At 34.4% G+C, this 17532-nt stretch overlaps 3 protein-coding genes, 1 long non-coding RNA gene and 1 pseudogene across 4 annotated transcripts; 4 read left to right on the top strand and 1 right to left on the bottom strand.

The window, feature by feature from the left end:
• Window positions 1-544: 544 nt before the first annotated feature.
• On the top strand, window positions 545-6206 carry LOC103847921. Its single transcript, XM_033286497.1, has 12 exons — window positions 545-965; window positions 1689-1774; window positions 1947-2416; window positions 2509-2632; window positions 2798-3028; window positions 3097-3221; window positions 3319-3464; window positions 3631-4870; window positions 5174-5259; window positions 5345-5613; window positions 5759-5956; window positions 6047-6206. The coding sequence occupies exons 1-8, from the start codon at window positions 963-965 to the stop codon at window positions 3655-3657; spliced, it is 1212 nt and encodes a 403-aa protein (XP_033142388.1). The 5' UTR covers window positions 545-962; the 3' UTR covers window positions 3658-4870; window positions 5174-5259; window positions 5345-5613; window positions 5759-5956; window positions 6047-6206.
• On the top strand, window positions 4793-6065 carry LOC103861115. The gene is made up of 6 exons (XM_033287378.1): window positions 4793-4870; window positions 5099-5101; window positions 5174-5259; window positions 5345-5613; window positions 5759-5927; window positions 6047-6065. The coding sequence occupies exons 1-6, from the start codon at window positions 4793-4795 to the stop codon at window positions 6063-6065; spliced, it is 624 nt and encodes a 207-aa protein (XP_033143269.1).
• A 293-nt stretch (window positions 6207-6499) lies between the features above and the next one.
• On the bottom strand, window positions 6500-11282 carry LOC117132450. Its single transcript, XR_004456017.1, has 2 exons — window positions 10080-11282; window positions 6500-9210 (listed from the first exon to the last, which is right to left on the bottom strand). It is a non-coding gene; the product is annotated as an uncharacterized LOC117132450 (long non-coding RNA).
• Window positions 11283-11296: 14 nt separating this feature from the next.
• Window positions 11297-17051, top strand: LOC117132436 (annotated as a pseudogene).
• LOC117132623 lies at window positions 11649-12910 on the top strand. The gene is made up of 6 exons (XM_033287377.1): window positions 11649-11677; window positions 11743-11872; window positions 11961-12154; window positions 12262-12385; window positions 12460-12675; window positions 12755-12910. The coding sequence occupies exons 1-6, from the start codon at window positions 11649-11651 to the stop codon at window positions 12908-12910; spliced, it is 849 nt and encodes a 282-aa protein (XP_033143268.1).
• Window positions 17052-17532: the final 481 nt, after the last annotated feature.

The raw sequence follows: 17532 nt of genomic DNA, 5'->3' as shown, positions 1-17532 counted from the left end.
TCATATTTGTATTTGGGTTTAAACCCTCTGTCCTGCTTAGAGTCTCTTGACACTTCCCGCACCTTGGTATACTCTTATTGAACTTGATCTCCTTCTCCTTCTCGGACCATGCATGATACCCTGATAGCAATTTAGTTAGGAAGTCCGTTAGATGACCGTTAATATCTTCATCACTTTCACTTTGTTATTTGACTGGTGATAATGTTTACGATAAAGTGCAAGAACATATATACATGTGTACTTAGTTCTTCGATAGAATAATGATACTATGTGAATCATTGTATACTTCACGCATAATCCAAATATCGAATCATAGGGTAAATTGTCGCAGTATGCAAGAGCGTATACTCACATGCCAATTTTTTTTTACAGAGTTACTTGTTATATCAAACATATTTACTATTAACAACAGTTAATAATAAAAAGTTATAGCAAATATTTAGATTCGGAAGTCTCCTATACACTCCATTTCTGTATAAGCTAACAAAGAAAGACTATATAGCATTTTTGGAATAAAATCCAAAAAAAAAAATGGAATATATGCAGCTAGTCAAACTAGTGAAGAAAAAGTAGAGAGAGTAGAAAAGAGTGTCACGTCGATATCTGATAGGCTAGCAGAAGAAGAAGAAAATCTGCTCAAAGATCACCAATCAATCAATATCTCATGATTTACTTACATATGGGGTTTCATGTAAGTTCCAAGAAAACAAGGGTCCGTTTTTCATTTAAGTGAAAGGTTTGGGCAGTTATTGCAAATTATCTATTTTAAATGTATTTCTTCTTCCGTGTGACTTTTTTTTTTTTAATTCCACCCACTCTCTCTCACACACTGGTCCCTCAAGTCCCCCACCTTCCTCCTTCAACACGCTTTCTCTCTCTAAAACCCCTTTCTTCACTCTAAAGTTCCAAACTTTCCTTCTGGTTTTCTCATATTAGGGCTTTTCTCAGCTCATAGCGGCAGTATGGTATGTTGAATCACTCTCTCTGTCTTTACCTGACCTCGTCTGCTCTGCTTTCGTTGTGTGTGTGTTTCAGCCGTTATATGCTTACTGGCTTACGTAATTCGCAAGCAAGGAAAGTTGAGAACTACTTCGTCTATTGATTTAATAAAGTTCGTCTCTTTTGTGTATGAACTGATTATGAGTTTCTACCTGCATTTTGACATCACGCGTTTTGGCACTGTTACTCAAATCATGAGTGTAATGTTTTCAATCTAGGGTTTTTTAATTTTTTTTTTTTGCTACTTATAGTAAACACGTAAATGTCTCGTCTTGATCAATGGGTTTCCTCTTGATTCCCTAAAGGATTGATTTTTATTTTTTTTGTTTTGTTCTGAGTGAGCTTTCCTCTCCTGTTTGACATGAGTTCTGACTCGATCGAGACTGTGAAAAGTACTCATGGCTTTGCTTTGCTTTGCTGAGTTGGGAATCATTGCTTGCCTCTCTCGTTTTGAGTCTCTTGTTTGTAATGCAGTGCTTGATTTTAGTCTTACTTTCCATGGTTATACATTACACTTGGTCCAGTGATGCATAAACATGAGCTAACGAGTCTTTACAATGTTTTCGTTGATTAAGGAATCACTAGTTTATTCCTAAATGGTAGTTAACGAAGAAGAATAGAGTTGTATTGCTTTACCTATGCATCTTTGGTTTGCTGATGGGTTCTCTTTTACTTCAAATCATATGTAGAGGCCAATTTGTGAAACATGTGGAAACCAAGGATGGAAAGGACTGCTTGTGACTTGCTGTAAATGCCGTATAGCCTGTGAACACCGGTGAGAAGTGTGTTCATATTCTGAGTGTTGTTGCTGTGGATTTTGACGTCTATAATATAAGCTTTTGGATTACATTCCTATCTCAGTTATATTATGTTCTACATTTAGCTTTATAACGGCTGTTTTTAATATCTGACCCCTAAAACTCATTTTTTAATCTTTGCTTTCCTAGTTACTGCATGGATAAAGTTTCATTTGAGGCCTCAGTAGATTTTGTATGTGCTGATTGTTCGAAGAGGCCTGTTCAAAACAGATTATCTACAGCGTCCATCAAAGCAGCACCCTCTAGGATTCAAAAGGGCAAAGCGAGGGTTGAATCTTCAAATCCAGTTCCCAGATGGAAAAAGATTCCTGAATCATCGAAAATGAGGTTAATCTCACCGGAGGAAGTCAGAAAACTTTCATCCAGTGGGGGCAATAACTCAACTTTCAAAGTGCCAAAACCTGTTCCAGCTCGTTCTCCAACGGGTTTAACAAAGCTTGCTTGCTTTCCAAGATCTAGGAGTCTGAGTTCTACAGTTGTGGCTCGCAAAACCAATCACATGCTCCTTCCTCCACCTAAAAGGGCTGAGTCTCCTAGGCCTTTGCAGATTCGTTCAGGAGTCATGCAACAATCTTCTAAACGACAAGCAGTAGTAGAAGGTGGGTCTCATTTGACTCTTCTCTTGAGGCCTAAGATACTAAACTTTTCTCACTGAAAGATTGAAATAACATTTACTTTTTGGCTTTTAAAGGGTCAAAACTGAAAGTTGGTGGTGGAGCTAAGGATCTTGGTTCAAAAGAGATATGCCGATCAATCCTATCAGAAAAGCTGTTGCAGTTACTTCCACATCGACCAGCTTTGCCCCCTATTTGGAAGTGAGTTACATAATCACTTCAAACCTATGTCTTCTTTTGCCTAGATATGCTGTTTTGTTAGAAGCTTCCATCATATCAGTCTCTCGTTATAGTTAGGGTTTGTTACATTGCTGAAGATGTGCGTATTTTAAAAAAAATAACTATAACTCTATGCCATTAAACCAGGGGACGTATTGTAGATTCTGCTACACCATCAGAGTTTAACGGCGTGTTTTGGGCACAGCCGGCTTCTGTAATCCGCAAGAAGGCTTACAATCTTTCAAAGACGATTCCTGTCGTACTCAAGGTCGAATTGGTCCCAATAGGCAGTCTTTTGAATGATTTGTTTGCCAACAGAAAGCCAGCGCTTTCAGATGTCGAGATGTACATTTTCCCAGATGATAAGAACACAATAAGGTATCCTTTTCTAGAGCAGAGGAGTTAAAGTAATTGTGATCACAAAAACTTACGGCTTTTTTTTTCAGGTTTAAGGAGGAACATGCTTATCTATTTGAGACCATGAAGAGACGCAATGCTATGATCAGAATCAACGTCAAGGACAAGCCGTTCCTGATATTCTCTTCGAAAGTGCTGGACAAGTCCTCTCAAAGTAAAGCCTAATGCATTCTTCTTTCATCTTACTCTTTCTTTTGTGTGTTATTCACATTGGTTTTAAGAATGAATAATGCTTGTTTTGTGTTTGTCAGTTATCATTGAGATGCAGAAGAAAACAAAGAACTTCCTTTGGGGGGTCTTTCTCGTGACGAAAAAGTCATTAGCACTCGTTCCTGGAACTTCTAATCAAGCTGCTCAACGTTTTGATGCTGGAGATGTGGTTGACAATACCGCTAAAGTATGCATACTACCTTCTCCTCTTTGTTTTCAAAGTCAAAAGCCCTTTAATTATTGTAGATTCATTTTGGCTAGAAAACATCATATACATCTTCAAGTGCTTGTTCTTGACTCTGACGTAGTGTGTTTTGCTTTTTTTGTTTTTTCATTTGCTCTGGTGAAATCAGCGTCAGTACAGGAGGGAGAGAGTTTGATCGATGCATCTTATCTCAAGAAAATTGGTAATTACTAATAGCTTTGTTTGCTACTGTCTGAATGTGTGTTCTTGTTTGTTGTAATAAGAAGTAATAAAGTCAGGCCTTGTTGTTGTTACTTTCACCTCAATGATAGTTTTAATGTAGATTTTGTGAGTACTGAAACTGTTCTGTTGTTTACTCCATTAACACAGTAGTACCATAACAGGCAATTTCTTTAAAGCAAACAAATAAGTACCATTACTGGTATATTTATTAGCAATACTTTAGGGCTTCTCTTTACAATATATATCAGCCAAACCAGAATGAAAGTGTCACTCTTCATACCGGCCATGGCCAAATTGACAGCAACCTTATGTCTCAATCCTCATGTTCTTATCAACAATTTTGATCAATCTTGCAGCCCCTTGGATGGGGTTTCGCCATGTCGACAAGAGTTTCCTTTTAAAATGGTTTTTTTTCTTGGGTCACAAGTCAGTTTACTAGCTATAAGTGAGATTAGACTTCTTTAATGGTTCTTCTCCGAAGCTATGACTAACTTGTTTTGGTTACAAAAACTGATATATGCTCTGGAGATAGTCTTATGTATAAAACTTCATGAGTTCCTCATAAGTTAAAACCAATGTCTAATTAATGGCATATCTCTCAAATGTTATTAGGGGAGATATGGATTCTACATGTCACGAGTTAGTATGTAAAACAAAACAACATGTAGTCCAATATGCAAACAACATGTTAAAGAAAAGTTAGTTGTATAATTGATATACAAATGTTTTGTAGACTGGCTGTAACCATCATGATTTGTGAGAAAATTATTGACATATTTAATTTAATTTAACCAAGATTAACAATGATTCTGAAAACTTGAAATTATTTAGATAAGTTTGATAAACTTTAAATTTTAGATAAATTAATAATTAAATAAGTTTATACCAGGATCCAGCGAATTAAGATTTAGAAAAATCAATTAAATATTTTTTATTTTTTAATTTTTTAACATGGTCCTTTCGGTTTATATGATGAAATCAAGATTTGAGTTTTAGGGTTCTTTAGGGAAACTGCATCTTTTTTTTCCGTCGTTTCCACATCGGAACCACGTTTCGAGGCCACTGAAGAGCCTTCGAGATCAATAACGATGGAAATAAGAAACGGAAACAAAGATAAATCCGAAAGCTCGTCTCTTTCCTCAAAGAAAGCAATGCAAGAATCGAAAGTAAAACCTTAAAAATCTTGTCTTTACTAGTTTGCTTGCAATTCTTGATCTTGGTTTGGTGATTCTTGGATTCTTTTGGTTTTAAATTTAATTTGATTGGCATATATAAACATGTGTGTTCAAGACTTGTGATTTGTGACTGATTGTTGTGTTTTCTTGATTTTCACAGTTTTCTTGGAATCGGGAAACTTATAACTGTTTCATGACTTGTTAGTGTTGTTGATTCAGATTGTAATAGTTCAGTTGCCACTGCTCCTTTGCTTATCAACTGATGAATTTGCTATTTTGTTGCGTTATGCATAGGAGGACCCTTGTGAGATATGTGGAAGTGTGGGCATTGCTGGTTTGATGATGATATGTTTCAAGTGCAGACATACACGCGAGCATACGTAAGTAAATGATGCTCTGACCAAACAAAACCAACTTCTTATAATTGGTTTAATGGCTATTCCGTTTTGTGTCTTTTTTTTCCAGTTATTGCGCAAGGGTGGTACTATCACCTGTCCGTGACATTTGGCTATGTGAAGCGTGCCGGTTACCATCTCGCGTATTGTTCATATCGCATGAGGATCTAATGGATTCAGAAACCGCTGTTGCTGATCCAAAGAACACTAGCAACTCAAGAGTAGATGATCGTGGAACTGCTAAACTAAGAGCTAATGATATGGAAGAAGTTGTAGATACCCATGAGGCATCAACAAGAGTGATGCATCTACCTTCACAACCACATACACGTCCACTAGGTGATGAAACAAACCTATCTTCTCTGTTGATCAAAATAATAGGATCTGCCTTTGCTTTATGTCCATATCCTTTTATTAGTCTACTAATCTAAGTGCTTGAAGGACTGAGTCTTTAATTACAAGGTTCTGGTTTTAATTTATGCAGCTAAAGAAACTTTGTCATCTCAAAACAAGGAGCAGCACCAACCAACTCAGTCCTTTCCTAAAAAACGCAGGACGATTCGGGTGATGGGCAAACACCTTTCACAGTCACATGATGGGACTCAGATCTCTCCTCTGGATCAATCTTTAACAGGAGTGCGTGCCTCACCAAAGTGAAAACCAAGAACGCCTCAGCTGATGGGTAAAGCTCCTTAAAGACATTATGTCAAGTGTTTCCAATCCATTGAGTGAATTTTTGTTAAATCTTCAAAATTTGATGGTCTTGTTGCAGGTACAGAAGCAAGGATTAGTACATATAGGTCGCATCTTGTGTGTATATATATTTTTCCATTTGATTGTGATACAGTAGTTTTTTATTCTTGGATCACAAGTTACTCTTAAGAGTGAGATTGCACTTCTTTGGTTATCAATTTGAGCCGCACTCAAACGTATATTCTTCCTCTTCCTTGTTACCTGTCTCTGTTCTTGCTACCATGCTCGCTGAAGCACTCACTGGGATGAAAAAGACAATTTAAAAAGTTGTTTTGTTTAGACGAGTTAATTAAAAGGCAGCATATTATTCTTTTTCTTCACTTTATTTAAAATTTGGTTTATTGTGAATTTATTAGCTACGTCTGTATCCCTTAAGGACTAAGAGCAACATTATTGGTGGGATAAAGAGAAAGAAGGTGGGATAAAGAGAAAGAAGGAGAGAGTCCCTTGTTTTGGTTTTTTTTTTTTTTTTTTTGGTCATTAAAGAGTAAGGGACAGCCCTTAATTAAGGGCTTTTCCCTTCTCTTTCTTTCTCGGTCCCCACCTCCTTTCCCTAAGGAATGCTTTAAGGGACTCCTAATAATGTTATCCTAAGGACCTATACCCATTGGCCATTGCAATCTGACCAAAGCTTTGCTGAACAAATTAGGAAAATGTGAAGTTTCGCAGAAAGATGATAGAGGTGCGTTGATGACACCAACACGTTTGACTCATTAATCGATGTTGCCAAATATAGAAACCTACGTCTGCCTTTTTCTTGCATAGTTGGGACCAGTTGGTGGTAAACCACAATATTATTAGTTACTCCACTTCAAATTTCATACTCCCTTTGTTTCATAATAGATGAAGTTTTGGTTCTTTGCACACATATTAAGAAAATTATATTTTCTAAACAAAAGTCATTAAAATATAATTTAAAACTAATTTATTTAATTATAAATAAAAATAATAAATATACAATTGATTACACAGTTTTTCATAAAGTTAAAGTTACCTAAATATATGAAAACATCATCTATTGTGAAACAAAAACAATCACCTAAAACATTATCTATATTGAAATAGAGGGAGTATTTGTTTAGTGTAGAATACAACAATACTATTCAAACTTTAAAATACAATAGTATAGAAACAAATTTATAAGACAGAAAGTTGTGAATGGCTAAACTTTTAACTCTAAAAATTGTTTCATTAGGGATTATCCTCTCATATGAATTATCAACTGTTTTGGTATTTATATATTTTCATTCACTAAGTCAATGTGGTTGAAGTTGAAGTTTTAGCCAAAAAGTTAATGTGATTGGTATAAAGCCTGGTGAGCAAATAAACCGAACTCGAAAACTCAAACATATCTGACTCGATAAAAATAAATTCAGAACTGAATTAAATTCGACATAAATACAGAATGAGTCTTGTTCTACGGTATTTTGAGTTATGAGTTTTTTCTCAACTGAATCCAAACATTGATATCCAAAAAATCTAAAAAATTAAATTTAAAAAAAAACTTGTACCAACTCCGAATTCGGCATTAGAAAAATAATATGGTTGAATTCTATAGAATTATTCTACATTTCTTCTATTAACAATGAAAAGTTTACTAAGGCAATAGGAATGAGGTTGTTAAATCTCTCATTCAACTGTTTAATCTATAGTATGAAGCAATTAAATTGTTGAAAACATATAAGGATTAATTTTGTTTAAATACCAAAGTAATATGATCTACAATGACACATGGTAAAGTTTGGGTGCAAAAATAGTTGGAAGAATGGACCATAATCTGACATAGAATTATCTATTTTGGAGGTATTATATTTTCATTTGTTGTTAATTTTTAAAAATTTGTATTTTTTTAATTATTAGAGCACTTACAATGGTAGTACTAAGAAGAGTTTCCAAACTATTTTAAAATAAAATAAAAATTAGAAAAAGAGAGAGAGAGATAGAGAGTTTAGAATTAGTTTCTCTCCAAAACAACTTTGAGAACTTCTCCAAATACCCAAAGCCCACATGTCCACCTATGATTTGTTAGATTTTTTTAAATGTCCAAATATTTATTATTTAACTTAATTCTAAATAAACTATTAATTTTATATTGCTTTTTTGATAGAGCTCTAATAAAAATTCTTAATGGTTGGAGGTGCTCTTAGAGCTCAATTATTTCGTAGTAAACTATATTTTCTGGAAATTTATTTCAAAATTCATGATTTCCATGATCTATAAATATAATATAGTCTCATTTTATTTGGATACATCAAATCAAATTTTTAATATTTTTAATATTATTCTTAATTATTTTTCTGCGTATTGAAACTTTCTTTTTGTTTAAATATATCACAATAATACATCATAAACCCAAATTTCTACTGATTTTTCTCTTAACTATCTAAATTCCAACAATTATTAGTGTCAAAACCAATCAACTATTGTACTAATAAACTATTATCTATATTATTAAAGTTGAAGTACACATTGAGATTGTTTGGCAATATGGATAGTATATTAAGTGAATATTGTTTGGCTACAGGTTTAATTACTGTTTGTATATTTTTAAACAAGCATAAACCTTTATAAAAATTGCAAATTCTCGTGGCCCATTTATCTTCTAAACGATATGGTTTAGCTAACCTTATAACCTATATTAATCACCTACCTATATAATCTAGATTTCTCCACACCTCACCACAAAAAAAAAACAATTATAAAAGTTCTGTTAGGTTCTTATTAGCAGTCGGCGACCTTTTCTTTTTAACTTACTATGGCTATGGTTACAAACAGCGAAATCACTATGTTGAACAATCTCAAACCATATAAAACTACTTGGAAGGTTGAAGTGAAAGTTCTTCATTCGTGGACACAACATTCAAACTATTCTGGAGAAGACACTTTCGAGTTCATACTTGAAGATAGGATGGTATGTTTTTTGTTTGAATCTATTTGTTTTCTAGAATTTTGTGTTGCCAACGACTAACCAATGTAGTTCTAATTGTTATTGTAGGGATCTGAGATACATTGTACCTGTAAGAGTGCCTTCCTTGGCCGTGTTAAGAACTTACAGGTTGATCAATGGAAGTTCCTCGAGAATTTCTTGGTTTACCCAGCAACCGGGATATACAGACCAACTAGGCATCTATACAAGATGTCCATCACAGCGAATTCCATTGTCACCAGTTCCACTCTAACTACCTGCGAGGTATGAATATGGTTATATTATAGAAGTACACAATATATGAATGAGATTGTTTGGAGCTAAACGTTTGATCCGTTCTTAGGTTCGTTTGGTTGATCAACACACTGAGAGTTCATCTGAAGATGTTTCAGCATCTTTCTCTAAGCGCAAGGAAAGAGATGGTGATCTTAATGACATAAATTCTACATCCAACAAGTTATGTGCTATGAATATCAATGGAGAAGAAAAAATAAGATTAGTTATGTGAGGGTTACCCTACATATGCTTAGTTTGTTATTTTGGTTTTGTTTCATGTTGGTTTTTGAATTTCCATTTTCTTTATTATTTTCGCTTTGTTTTTTCATTACTTTACTTTGAATCACATTTTTAATGAAAAAGCATGTGTTTTGCCAATAATCAATAGTCCAATAGAGAATTACCTAACCAGCAACTTAACGTGGAACACTCTCACTACGATGGTTAATAGCTCCTAAAACTTCAGATCTATTCTTTCTACCCATATTCCAATTCCGATGCTCATTTAAAAATATTTGTTAAATCAAGTGAGATTGTTTAATTCATAGTATAAACCCTTCACTTATTTAGCACCAATGTAAGTCAATATTGTTTATGTGATCGTCTTTATTTAATGTGTAATCATATAATTTTGGATATTTCATAACCAGACTCTGTAAATATCCTTATCATGTCTCATATCTTCGGATGGTTACCATAACTTTCGCGAGATTATATAACCATATTTTATAAATCAGTCCTATATATTTCTAAAGATTTGATTGACTAATTTAATGATCATTATTTAATTCTAACCTTTTTTCCACGTTATATTTTTCTCCAAGTAACATATCTTTTTGCTTGAGATTACCTTGCCTCATAATTTCCGTCCGCTGCCTTCGTAATTAGTTACCATGATCTGCGTCAACATATATAACAATATTAAAATACCACTCTCATAATATTTACAAAATATAGGAATTAGTTAACATATTTAAAGCAGAGAATATACGCATAAAATCTAACCACGCAATAACTCCTTGCAAGCAATTATAACCATATTTCTAAATCAGTTCTATATCTTCTCAAAATATTTGATTTACAAAAGATGTTACCTAAGTAAACGTGAATACCAAGGTGCATATCTTTTTGCTGTAGATTACATTGTCTCATAATTTAGTTCGGATTAAAACTAAATTAGTTACCATAATTTCGGACAACCTATTTAACAATATTTACAACGAATCCTATAATATTTACAACAGATCAATTATAAAATCAGAGAATATACGCACTAAATCTAACCAGTCCATAACTCCTCTTGACCTAAATTATTCACTTATCTATATATACCGAATCCAAGACGGCTTTAACATCCACACACATCTCATAAAACAAACATGTCTGCCTCAAGAAAAATGGTTCTTATCAATGATCTCAAGCCTTTTAAAGAGGAATGGCGAATTCGACTCAAGCTTCTTCATACATGGAAAACAAAGACTGATTATGGGGGCGAATCTCTTGAGTGCATCTTCGCTGACGAAACGGTAAGATCATAAGGTTTATAATTAATTTAATTAAGGCATCCCAAATTATATTGAATCTAATACTACGTTTTTGCAGGGTCAAAAAATTCATGCCTCATGCAAAAGAACTCTGATGTATCGTGTACAACGCGATATACAGCTGGGAGAATGGAGAGAGCTTGAAAACTTTAAGATTTCAGCTGCTGGAGGTCAATATAGACCATCAAAATTTCAATACAAACTCACCGTCATTGGAGATACCAAGATAAAACCTACTGATTATCGTGATGAAAATCAGTTCCTCTCTCTAGCAAGTTACGAGGAAATTGTAACAGGAAAGCTCAAAACATTTTTTCTGATTGGTATGCACCAAAAACGATCCTCACTTTACTTTCTATTTTGTGTGTAGCACTTTATAGTTATTTGAATTTATTATGTTGCTTAAACAGATGTTATGGGCCAAGTGGTAGATCTTGGAGAAGTAGCTATCTGTCAATTGAAAACTGGTGAAAACAGGAAGAGAGTAAACTTTCGTTTGCGTGATACTAGGTATTATTTTGTATTTCTTTCCGCGCTAATGGTTTTGACACTATTCTGATGTCTCCTACAAATTTTCTGTGTTTTGCTGATTACCAAATATAGTGGGAATGAACTGGTATGTTGCTTATGGGGACCATACGCTGAGCAAATTGAATCGCATGTGGAAGAATCAAAAGATGAACCTATTGTATGCTTGATCCGCTTTGCCAAAATCAGTAATTTTAGAGGTATACACATAATTATTTAAATCGAGTTTACACTCATTCTATTTATCTAACCAATTTATTAATCGTTTCCAACCTTCTGAGAAATATATAGGTGAAGTGCAAATCACCAACGCTTTCGATTCTTCAGTTTTGATGCTTAACCCAATCATGGAGGAAGCTATTGACTTTAGACAGAAGTAAGTTGATTTAAATTGTTTATGCGTATAATATTTATACTAAAAGAAACTATGTTGAATTTCAGGATGTCGCAAACTGATCTTCCCTTAGCTCTTTTGGGTAGCAGTGATGAAAATAAGGTTATCAAGCAAGTAGTTGATGACTGGAATGAGGTTGACATTAAGTGTATTTCTGAGATATATCTTGCTGTTGAGGTAACTTAACAAACAATTAAATATTTTCCATAGTGTTAGTCTATCCTATTATTATATGTTTACAAAAATCTTTTGTGTAACCATTTAGGCTGAGAGCTGCAAAATCGTCTGTACAATAGAAGCCATAGACACGGATTGGGGTTGGTTCTATTTTGGATGTAACAGGCACAATCGACGTACGACCAGAGTTGGTAGGAAGGGCGGTGGTAAGATGGTTGAATCTGAGAAGCCAGTATTCTATTGTGATGTGTGTCGTGCAAACACAACTGATGTCTCACCCAAGTAATCACCCAAGATTATTATATTATTTTCTCATTGTTTATCAGCCGTGACTTACTTGAAAATTACTAACATTCAATATAATGGTTTGACATTTCCTAAACCTGCAGGTATAAGCTTCATCTGTTTGTGAAAGATGACACAGGGTCATGCCAGTTAATGTTACTTGACACTGTAGCTAAAACTATTATTGGTGAAAAAGCTGACACACTTTGGGATGGGTCATATGCTGAGGTAACAAATGTTTATTGGAGATATTTATTTTATTACTTTAAGTATAATTTTGATAGTAATTTTGAGATTTACAGATCGAAGACCCAAATATTCTGCCTATTCCAATCAAAAACTGTGTTGGAAAATCCTTTTGTTTTGGTATTTCCATCGCAAATGATAATGTAGCCAACGGTTCTGATACCTTTAAGGTCTCTGAGGTCTGGTCTGGAGATCACATTCATAGAATAGAATCACTTTCAGAACCAGTATCTCTGATTGAGACCAATTCATCTACACTCTCAACCGGCGAGGTCTGGAGATTGTTATTACCCATCCTAACTATTATTTATATATGCATCTTGGTATCCTAATAATTTTTATTATTATTAGGTGCGTTTGATTGATTATAACATAGAGAGTTCATCAGATGTTTCAACACCTTTCTCCAAGCGTAAGGAAGGAGATGCTGAGCTTAGTGACATGAATTCTACATCTAAGAAGCTTCGTGCTCAGAGCATCAAGGTGGAGAAGATTAAGGAAGATTAGTTATGTGAGGACTACCTTACATATGGCCAGTTGTTTGTTTTGGTTTTTTCATGCTTTTGTTTTGAATTTCCCAGTTATTTCCGCATATCATTTTGTTTTTATTATTTATCTTATTACAACTATTTTGGTTCAATCAACTTTGTTTTTTATGACTTATGATGTCAAATTGTCCTTACTATATTTACCTAACCAGAAACTTAGCATGTAACACTCTATATCTTATTGTACACTACGATAACTACACAACCAAAAGTTTATTCGAAAATACCTGTTTATGCCGTTAGTAAAACAATGCTGTCTATGTAACAACATCCCTTTCTCGGACTTGCAACTTCCATTCCAAGTGATCCTATAGAAATCATTTAAAAAAACGTTATCTAAGAAACGTGAATGACACAGAGCTTTGTCAAATATAACTAAACAGGATTCAATTTTACTGACTTAAAAAATAATTAAAAAACGATGTGTAATAAAGATTCTATCAAATATATTCTGTTACCATAAGTGACACACAAAAGGAATTAACTAACAACTATCTTTCTGCTAGAAATTTAATATTTAAGATCATCCTAAATCCTCATTTCTGCAGTCCATAAAACATAGTAAGGGTTTTCTTTTGCTGAGGCAACCGAACTATGAAAAGAAAAAGACAGATTTCGAAAGAAATCTCTTACAAGGATAATGATAACACAGGTTTGAAATTACAATCGCTGTCAGGAAACCAGACCATAGACCAGAGGAATATCCAACCATCTGTTGCTATCTGTTCTGTTTTTAAAAGAATTTTTCATGATCTGGATCTACGACCTATTTCTAAGTATATTAATGTGCGAGAAGGCCAGAATATCAGCACACCAAAAACCCCAACTTGCAAACGCAGATGTGTTCTCGGTAATGATTTACTAAAACGTGGTTTTCATCTTCAAAATAATGATATGTTAAATAAGCACTGATCTTCTTATCATTCTCTTCGTTTCAGGTGTTGATTTGGTGTCAAACCAGAATCAAAATACGCCTTTGCAAAGAAGCTGTTTGACATCTTTATCATGTAAGCAGAAATATGTACACAGGAGAATATCGGCTAAGAGAGTGAATATTATAAACCTTTTGGTAGTGTTATATCTAATGTTTTGTTCTATGTGTAGCTAAAGATAAAAGCTCAGCAGAAAATAAAACACTACAGAAGTGTCTACAGCGAAGGAAGAAAATACCAGTTCTCAGGGACATTACTAATTTCAGTGAAACACATTTCAGTGAAGTTGATAATGCTCAAGAAGGTCTGTGTACAAGGACACCAAAAACTCCAAGTTATAAACGTAGACGTGTGCTCGGTAAGTCTATTTAATAAACCTAAAATTTTACATGATCTTATTTAATAATATACATGATTGCAGGTGTGTCTCTGGACTCAAACCAGTCTACAAAAACTACAGAGAAGAGAAGTTGTTTTACTGTTTTGTCATGTAAGAATGTATATGTATCTAAATCTAAACAAATGGTTTAAAAAATGAAGTACATGTTTCTAAACAAAAGAATGTTTTTGGTAGTGTTTTTTATAATTTTTACAAAATTGTGTAGCTAAAGATCAGAGGTCAACAGAGACAAACACCACACATGTACCAAACAAGAGGAAGCAACGACAGAACAAAATATCAGTTGGATATGACATTCCCAATATAGACCAACTACACGATGATCATATTGAAGATGATCTAGAAGAAATGAATGATTGTGATGTTGATATTGAAGGTGATTTGTTTTCATATGTGTTTTAATAGTATTGATGTTACAGAATTTGTACCTCTTTGTCCTAACGTTTTTGTACCTATTTTCATTGTACAGGAATAATTGAGGAAATTGATGCTGACCTAGAGTTTGATGTTAGCTCACAAGAAACTACAGACTCTGAAAATGATGATCTCGGCGTAGATGTATCTAACGCAAACATAACATATCCATTTAGGCAAGAAGTCAAAAGAAAAACTAAACCTCTTAGAAAGAGTTCTATATGTAAATCAAGAGGTATATGATATATTCAATTTGCATGTGAATTTCATTATGGTTGTATTTGCTATAATATTAAAAGTATATTGTCGTTTTTAAAATATGCAGATTATATAGATGAGGGTGATCCATCATACACATGTTCCCATTGTGGTGCTATTATGTGGTATGGAGAACGGATTAACAGGCGCAGGAATACACATACTCCTTCTTTTACTTTATGTTGTGGGCAAGGTCAAGTTGTGCTGCCCCTTCTAAAAGAACCACCAGAAGTACTGAAAAAGTTAATGATGGGAGATGACAAGTTAAGCAAACATTTTCAGAAAAATCTCAGAACTTATAATATGGTTTTCTCATTTACTTCGCTTGGAGGAAAAGTTGAAAGATCCGTGAAGAAAGGTGTTGGTCCAGATATGTTTCAGTTGCACGGAGAAAATTACCATCTACTTGGGAGTTTGAGACCACCAGATGGTAAGACAGCCAAATTTGGACAGCTATACATAGCTGACACTGAAAATGAAGTGAAAAACAGAGCCAATTGTTTGAGGTAACCATTGATGCTTTGAACAGTTTGTTATATTATGATATGCGACCTCTGATTTGTTCAGCATTCTAACATTTGGGTTTTTTTTGTTGTATTTTACAGCAAGAGTAGCATGAGTGTAAAAGTAAAAAAAGCTGATACTTTGAAGGAAGAAATCATTGAGGTTTTGATGAAGATGTTGAATGAAGTGAATCCCTATGTTAAGCAGTTTAGGTCTGCCAGAGAACGATTTGATACAAATCCTGAAGATGCATTTCACATGAGGATTATTAGTGATAGGCTCACTGATGTAAGAACCTATAACGCACCTATGGCATCTGAAGTGGCTGCATTAATTCCTGGCGATTTTAATCTTGATATGGATAAAAGAGATATAGTGCTTCAACAACATTCAGGAAAGCTTATGAGAATTAATGAAATTCATGCATCCTATCTAGCACTCCAGTATCCTCTACTGTTCACATATGGAGAAGATGGTTTCAGGCTTGGGATTAAGAAATGTGTTACTGAAGCTACCAAGAAACAGAAGAAAGCTACAATTAGTATGAGGCAGTTCTTTGCATATCGTCTTCACGAACGCAAGAATGAGTCGGGACATCTCCTTCATGCTCGACGTCTATTTTAACAGTTTTTGGTTGATGCCTACACCACTATAGAGTCTAATCGTCTACGCTATCTTAAGTTGAATCAGTCGTCTTTGCGATCTGACAGTTTTGACTCTATTAAAGAGTCTGAAAATGCTGGGAGGACTAATATGAATGAACAAGGGACAGAATTTGTGTTGCCAGCTTCTTTCACTGGTGGTCCTAGATACATGAAGAACAATTATTTGGATGCTATGACCATTTGTAAGCATTTCGGATTTCCTGACCTTTTCATCACCTTTACGTGCAATCCTAAATGGCCAGAGCTCACCAGATTCCTTAAGACAAGAAACTTGAAGCCAGAAGACAGACCAGAAGTTATTTGTCGGATTTTCAAAATGAAACTTGAATCGTTGATGGATGATTTAACTAAGAAGCACATTCTTGGGAAGACAGTCTCATGTGAGTTAATGTTTATATATCTAATCTATTTAACTTTTCATACTTACTAATAATTTTTTTTACAGCTATGTACACAATAGAGTTTCAGAAACGTGGTCTACCTCATGCACACATTCTTCTGTTCATGCATTCTGACTACAAGCTTCCCACCACAGATGACATAGACAAGATTATTTCTGCGGAAATCCCTGATAAAACAACAGAGCCTAATCTTTATGAAGTTGTTAAAGACATGATGATGCATGGACCATGTGGAGCTGCGAATATGAATTCTCCATGCATTGAGAATGGATTGTGTTCTAAGGGATATCCAAAACCATATGCTGAAAGGACTACCGTTAATAAAGATGGGTTTCCTGTATATAGAAGGCGTGAACAAGTGGAAAATTATGTCGAGAAGAGTGGTGTGAAATGTGATAATCAATGGGTTATTCCTTACAATAAGGAACTCTCTCTTCGTTACCGAGCTCACATAAATGTTGAATGGTGCAACCAAGCCGGCTCAATTAAATACTTATTTAAGTATATTAATAAAGGTCAAGATCGTGTCACTGTGGCTGTGGAACCTCCTGACCATGTTGTTACAAACCAATTGGGAAGTCTTGATGGAAGTGTGGAGAAAATAAAAGACGAATTCAAAGATTTTTTGACTGCAGGTAGTAAACATGATTCCATTTCATAAAAGAAATACCCGAGTCAATATATATATAAATGTGAACAAATATATAGCGTGTGTTAACAATTTTTTTGTTTGTTGTAGATATGTTTCTGCCTGTGAAGGTGCCTGGAGAACTTTCGGTTTTCCAATTCATTATCGATCTACTGCAGTCGAGAAGCTTAGTTTTCATCTTCCTGGAAAACAACATGTTATATTCAAAGGTAAAGATAAGATGGAAGCTGTGGTTAGTCGTAAGCTCATTGAGAATACAATGTTCTTAGCATGGTTTGAGTTGTGTAAGATCGATTCACTTGCGAAAACCCTCACATATGCGGAAATACCGAACTTCTTTACTTACGATAAGAAGTTG

This window comes from Brassica rapa, chromosome A03 (genome assembly GCF_000309985.2).
Source record: "Brassica rapa cultivar Chiifu-401-42 chromosome A03, CAAS_Brap_v3.01, whole genome shotgun sequence".
NCBI classification, from domain to species: Eukaryota; Viridiplantae; Streptophyta; class Magnoliopsida; order Brassicales; family Brassicaceae; genus Brassica; species Brassica rapa.
This window is presented reverse-complemented; position numbering and strand designations above follow the sequence as displayed.

What these genes read in the sequence shown, in the direction of transcription:
- LOC103847921 (XM_033286497.1), top strand. An exon ending in GCTTTGCCCCCTATTTGGAA is followed by an intron (nt 2,633 to 2,797) that starts GTGAGTTACATA and finishes CCATTAAACCAG; the next exon opens with GGGACGTATTGTAGATTCTG. An exon ending in GATGATAAGAACACAATAAG is followed by an intron (nt 3,029 to 3,096) that starts GTATCCTTTTCT and finishes TTTTTTTTTCAG; the next exon opens with GTTTAAGGAGGAACATGCTT.
- LOC103861115 (XM_033287378.1), top strand. Translation starts at nt 4,793, where the DNA reads ATGGAAATAAGAAACGGAAACAAAGATAAATCCGAAAGCTCGTCTCTT. An exon ending in AGACATACACGCGAGCATAC is followed by an intron (nt 5,260 to 5,344) that starts GTAAGTAAATGA and finishes TTTTTTTTCCAG; the next exon opens with TTATTGCGCAAGGGTGGTAC. An exon ending in ACCACATACACGTCCACTAG is followed by an intron (nt 5,614 to 5,758) that starts GTGATGAAACAA and finishes TAATTTATGCAG; the next exon opens with CTAAAGAAACTTTGTCATCT.
- LOC117132623 (XM_033287377.1), top strand. Translation starts at nt 11,649, where the DNA reads ATGGAGGAAGCTATTGACTTTAGACAGAA. An exon ending in GCTATTGACTTTAGACAGAA is followed by an intron (nt 11,678 to 11,742) that starts GTAAGTTGATTT and finishes GTTGAATTTCAG; the next exon opens with GATGTCGCAAACTGATCTTC. An exon ending in AGATATATCTTGCTGTTGAG is followed by an intron (nt 11,873 to 11,960) that starts GTAACTTAACAA and finishes GTAACCATTTAG; the next exon opens with GCTGAGAGCTGCAAAATCGT.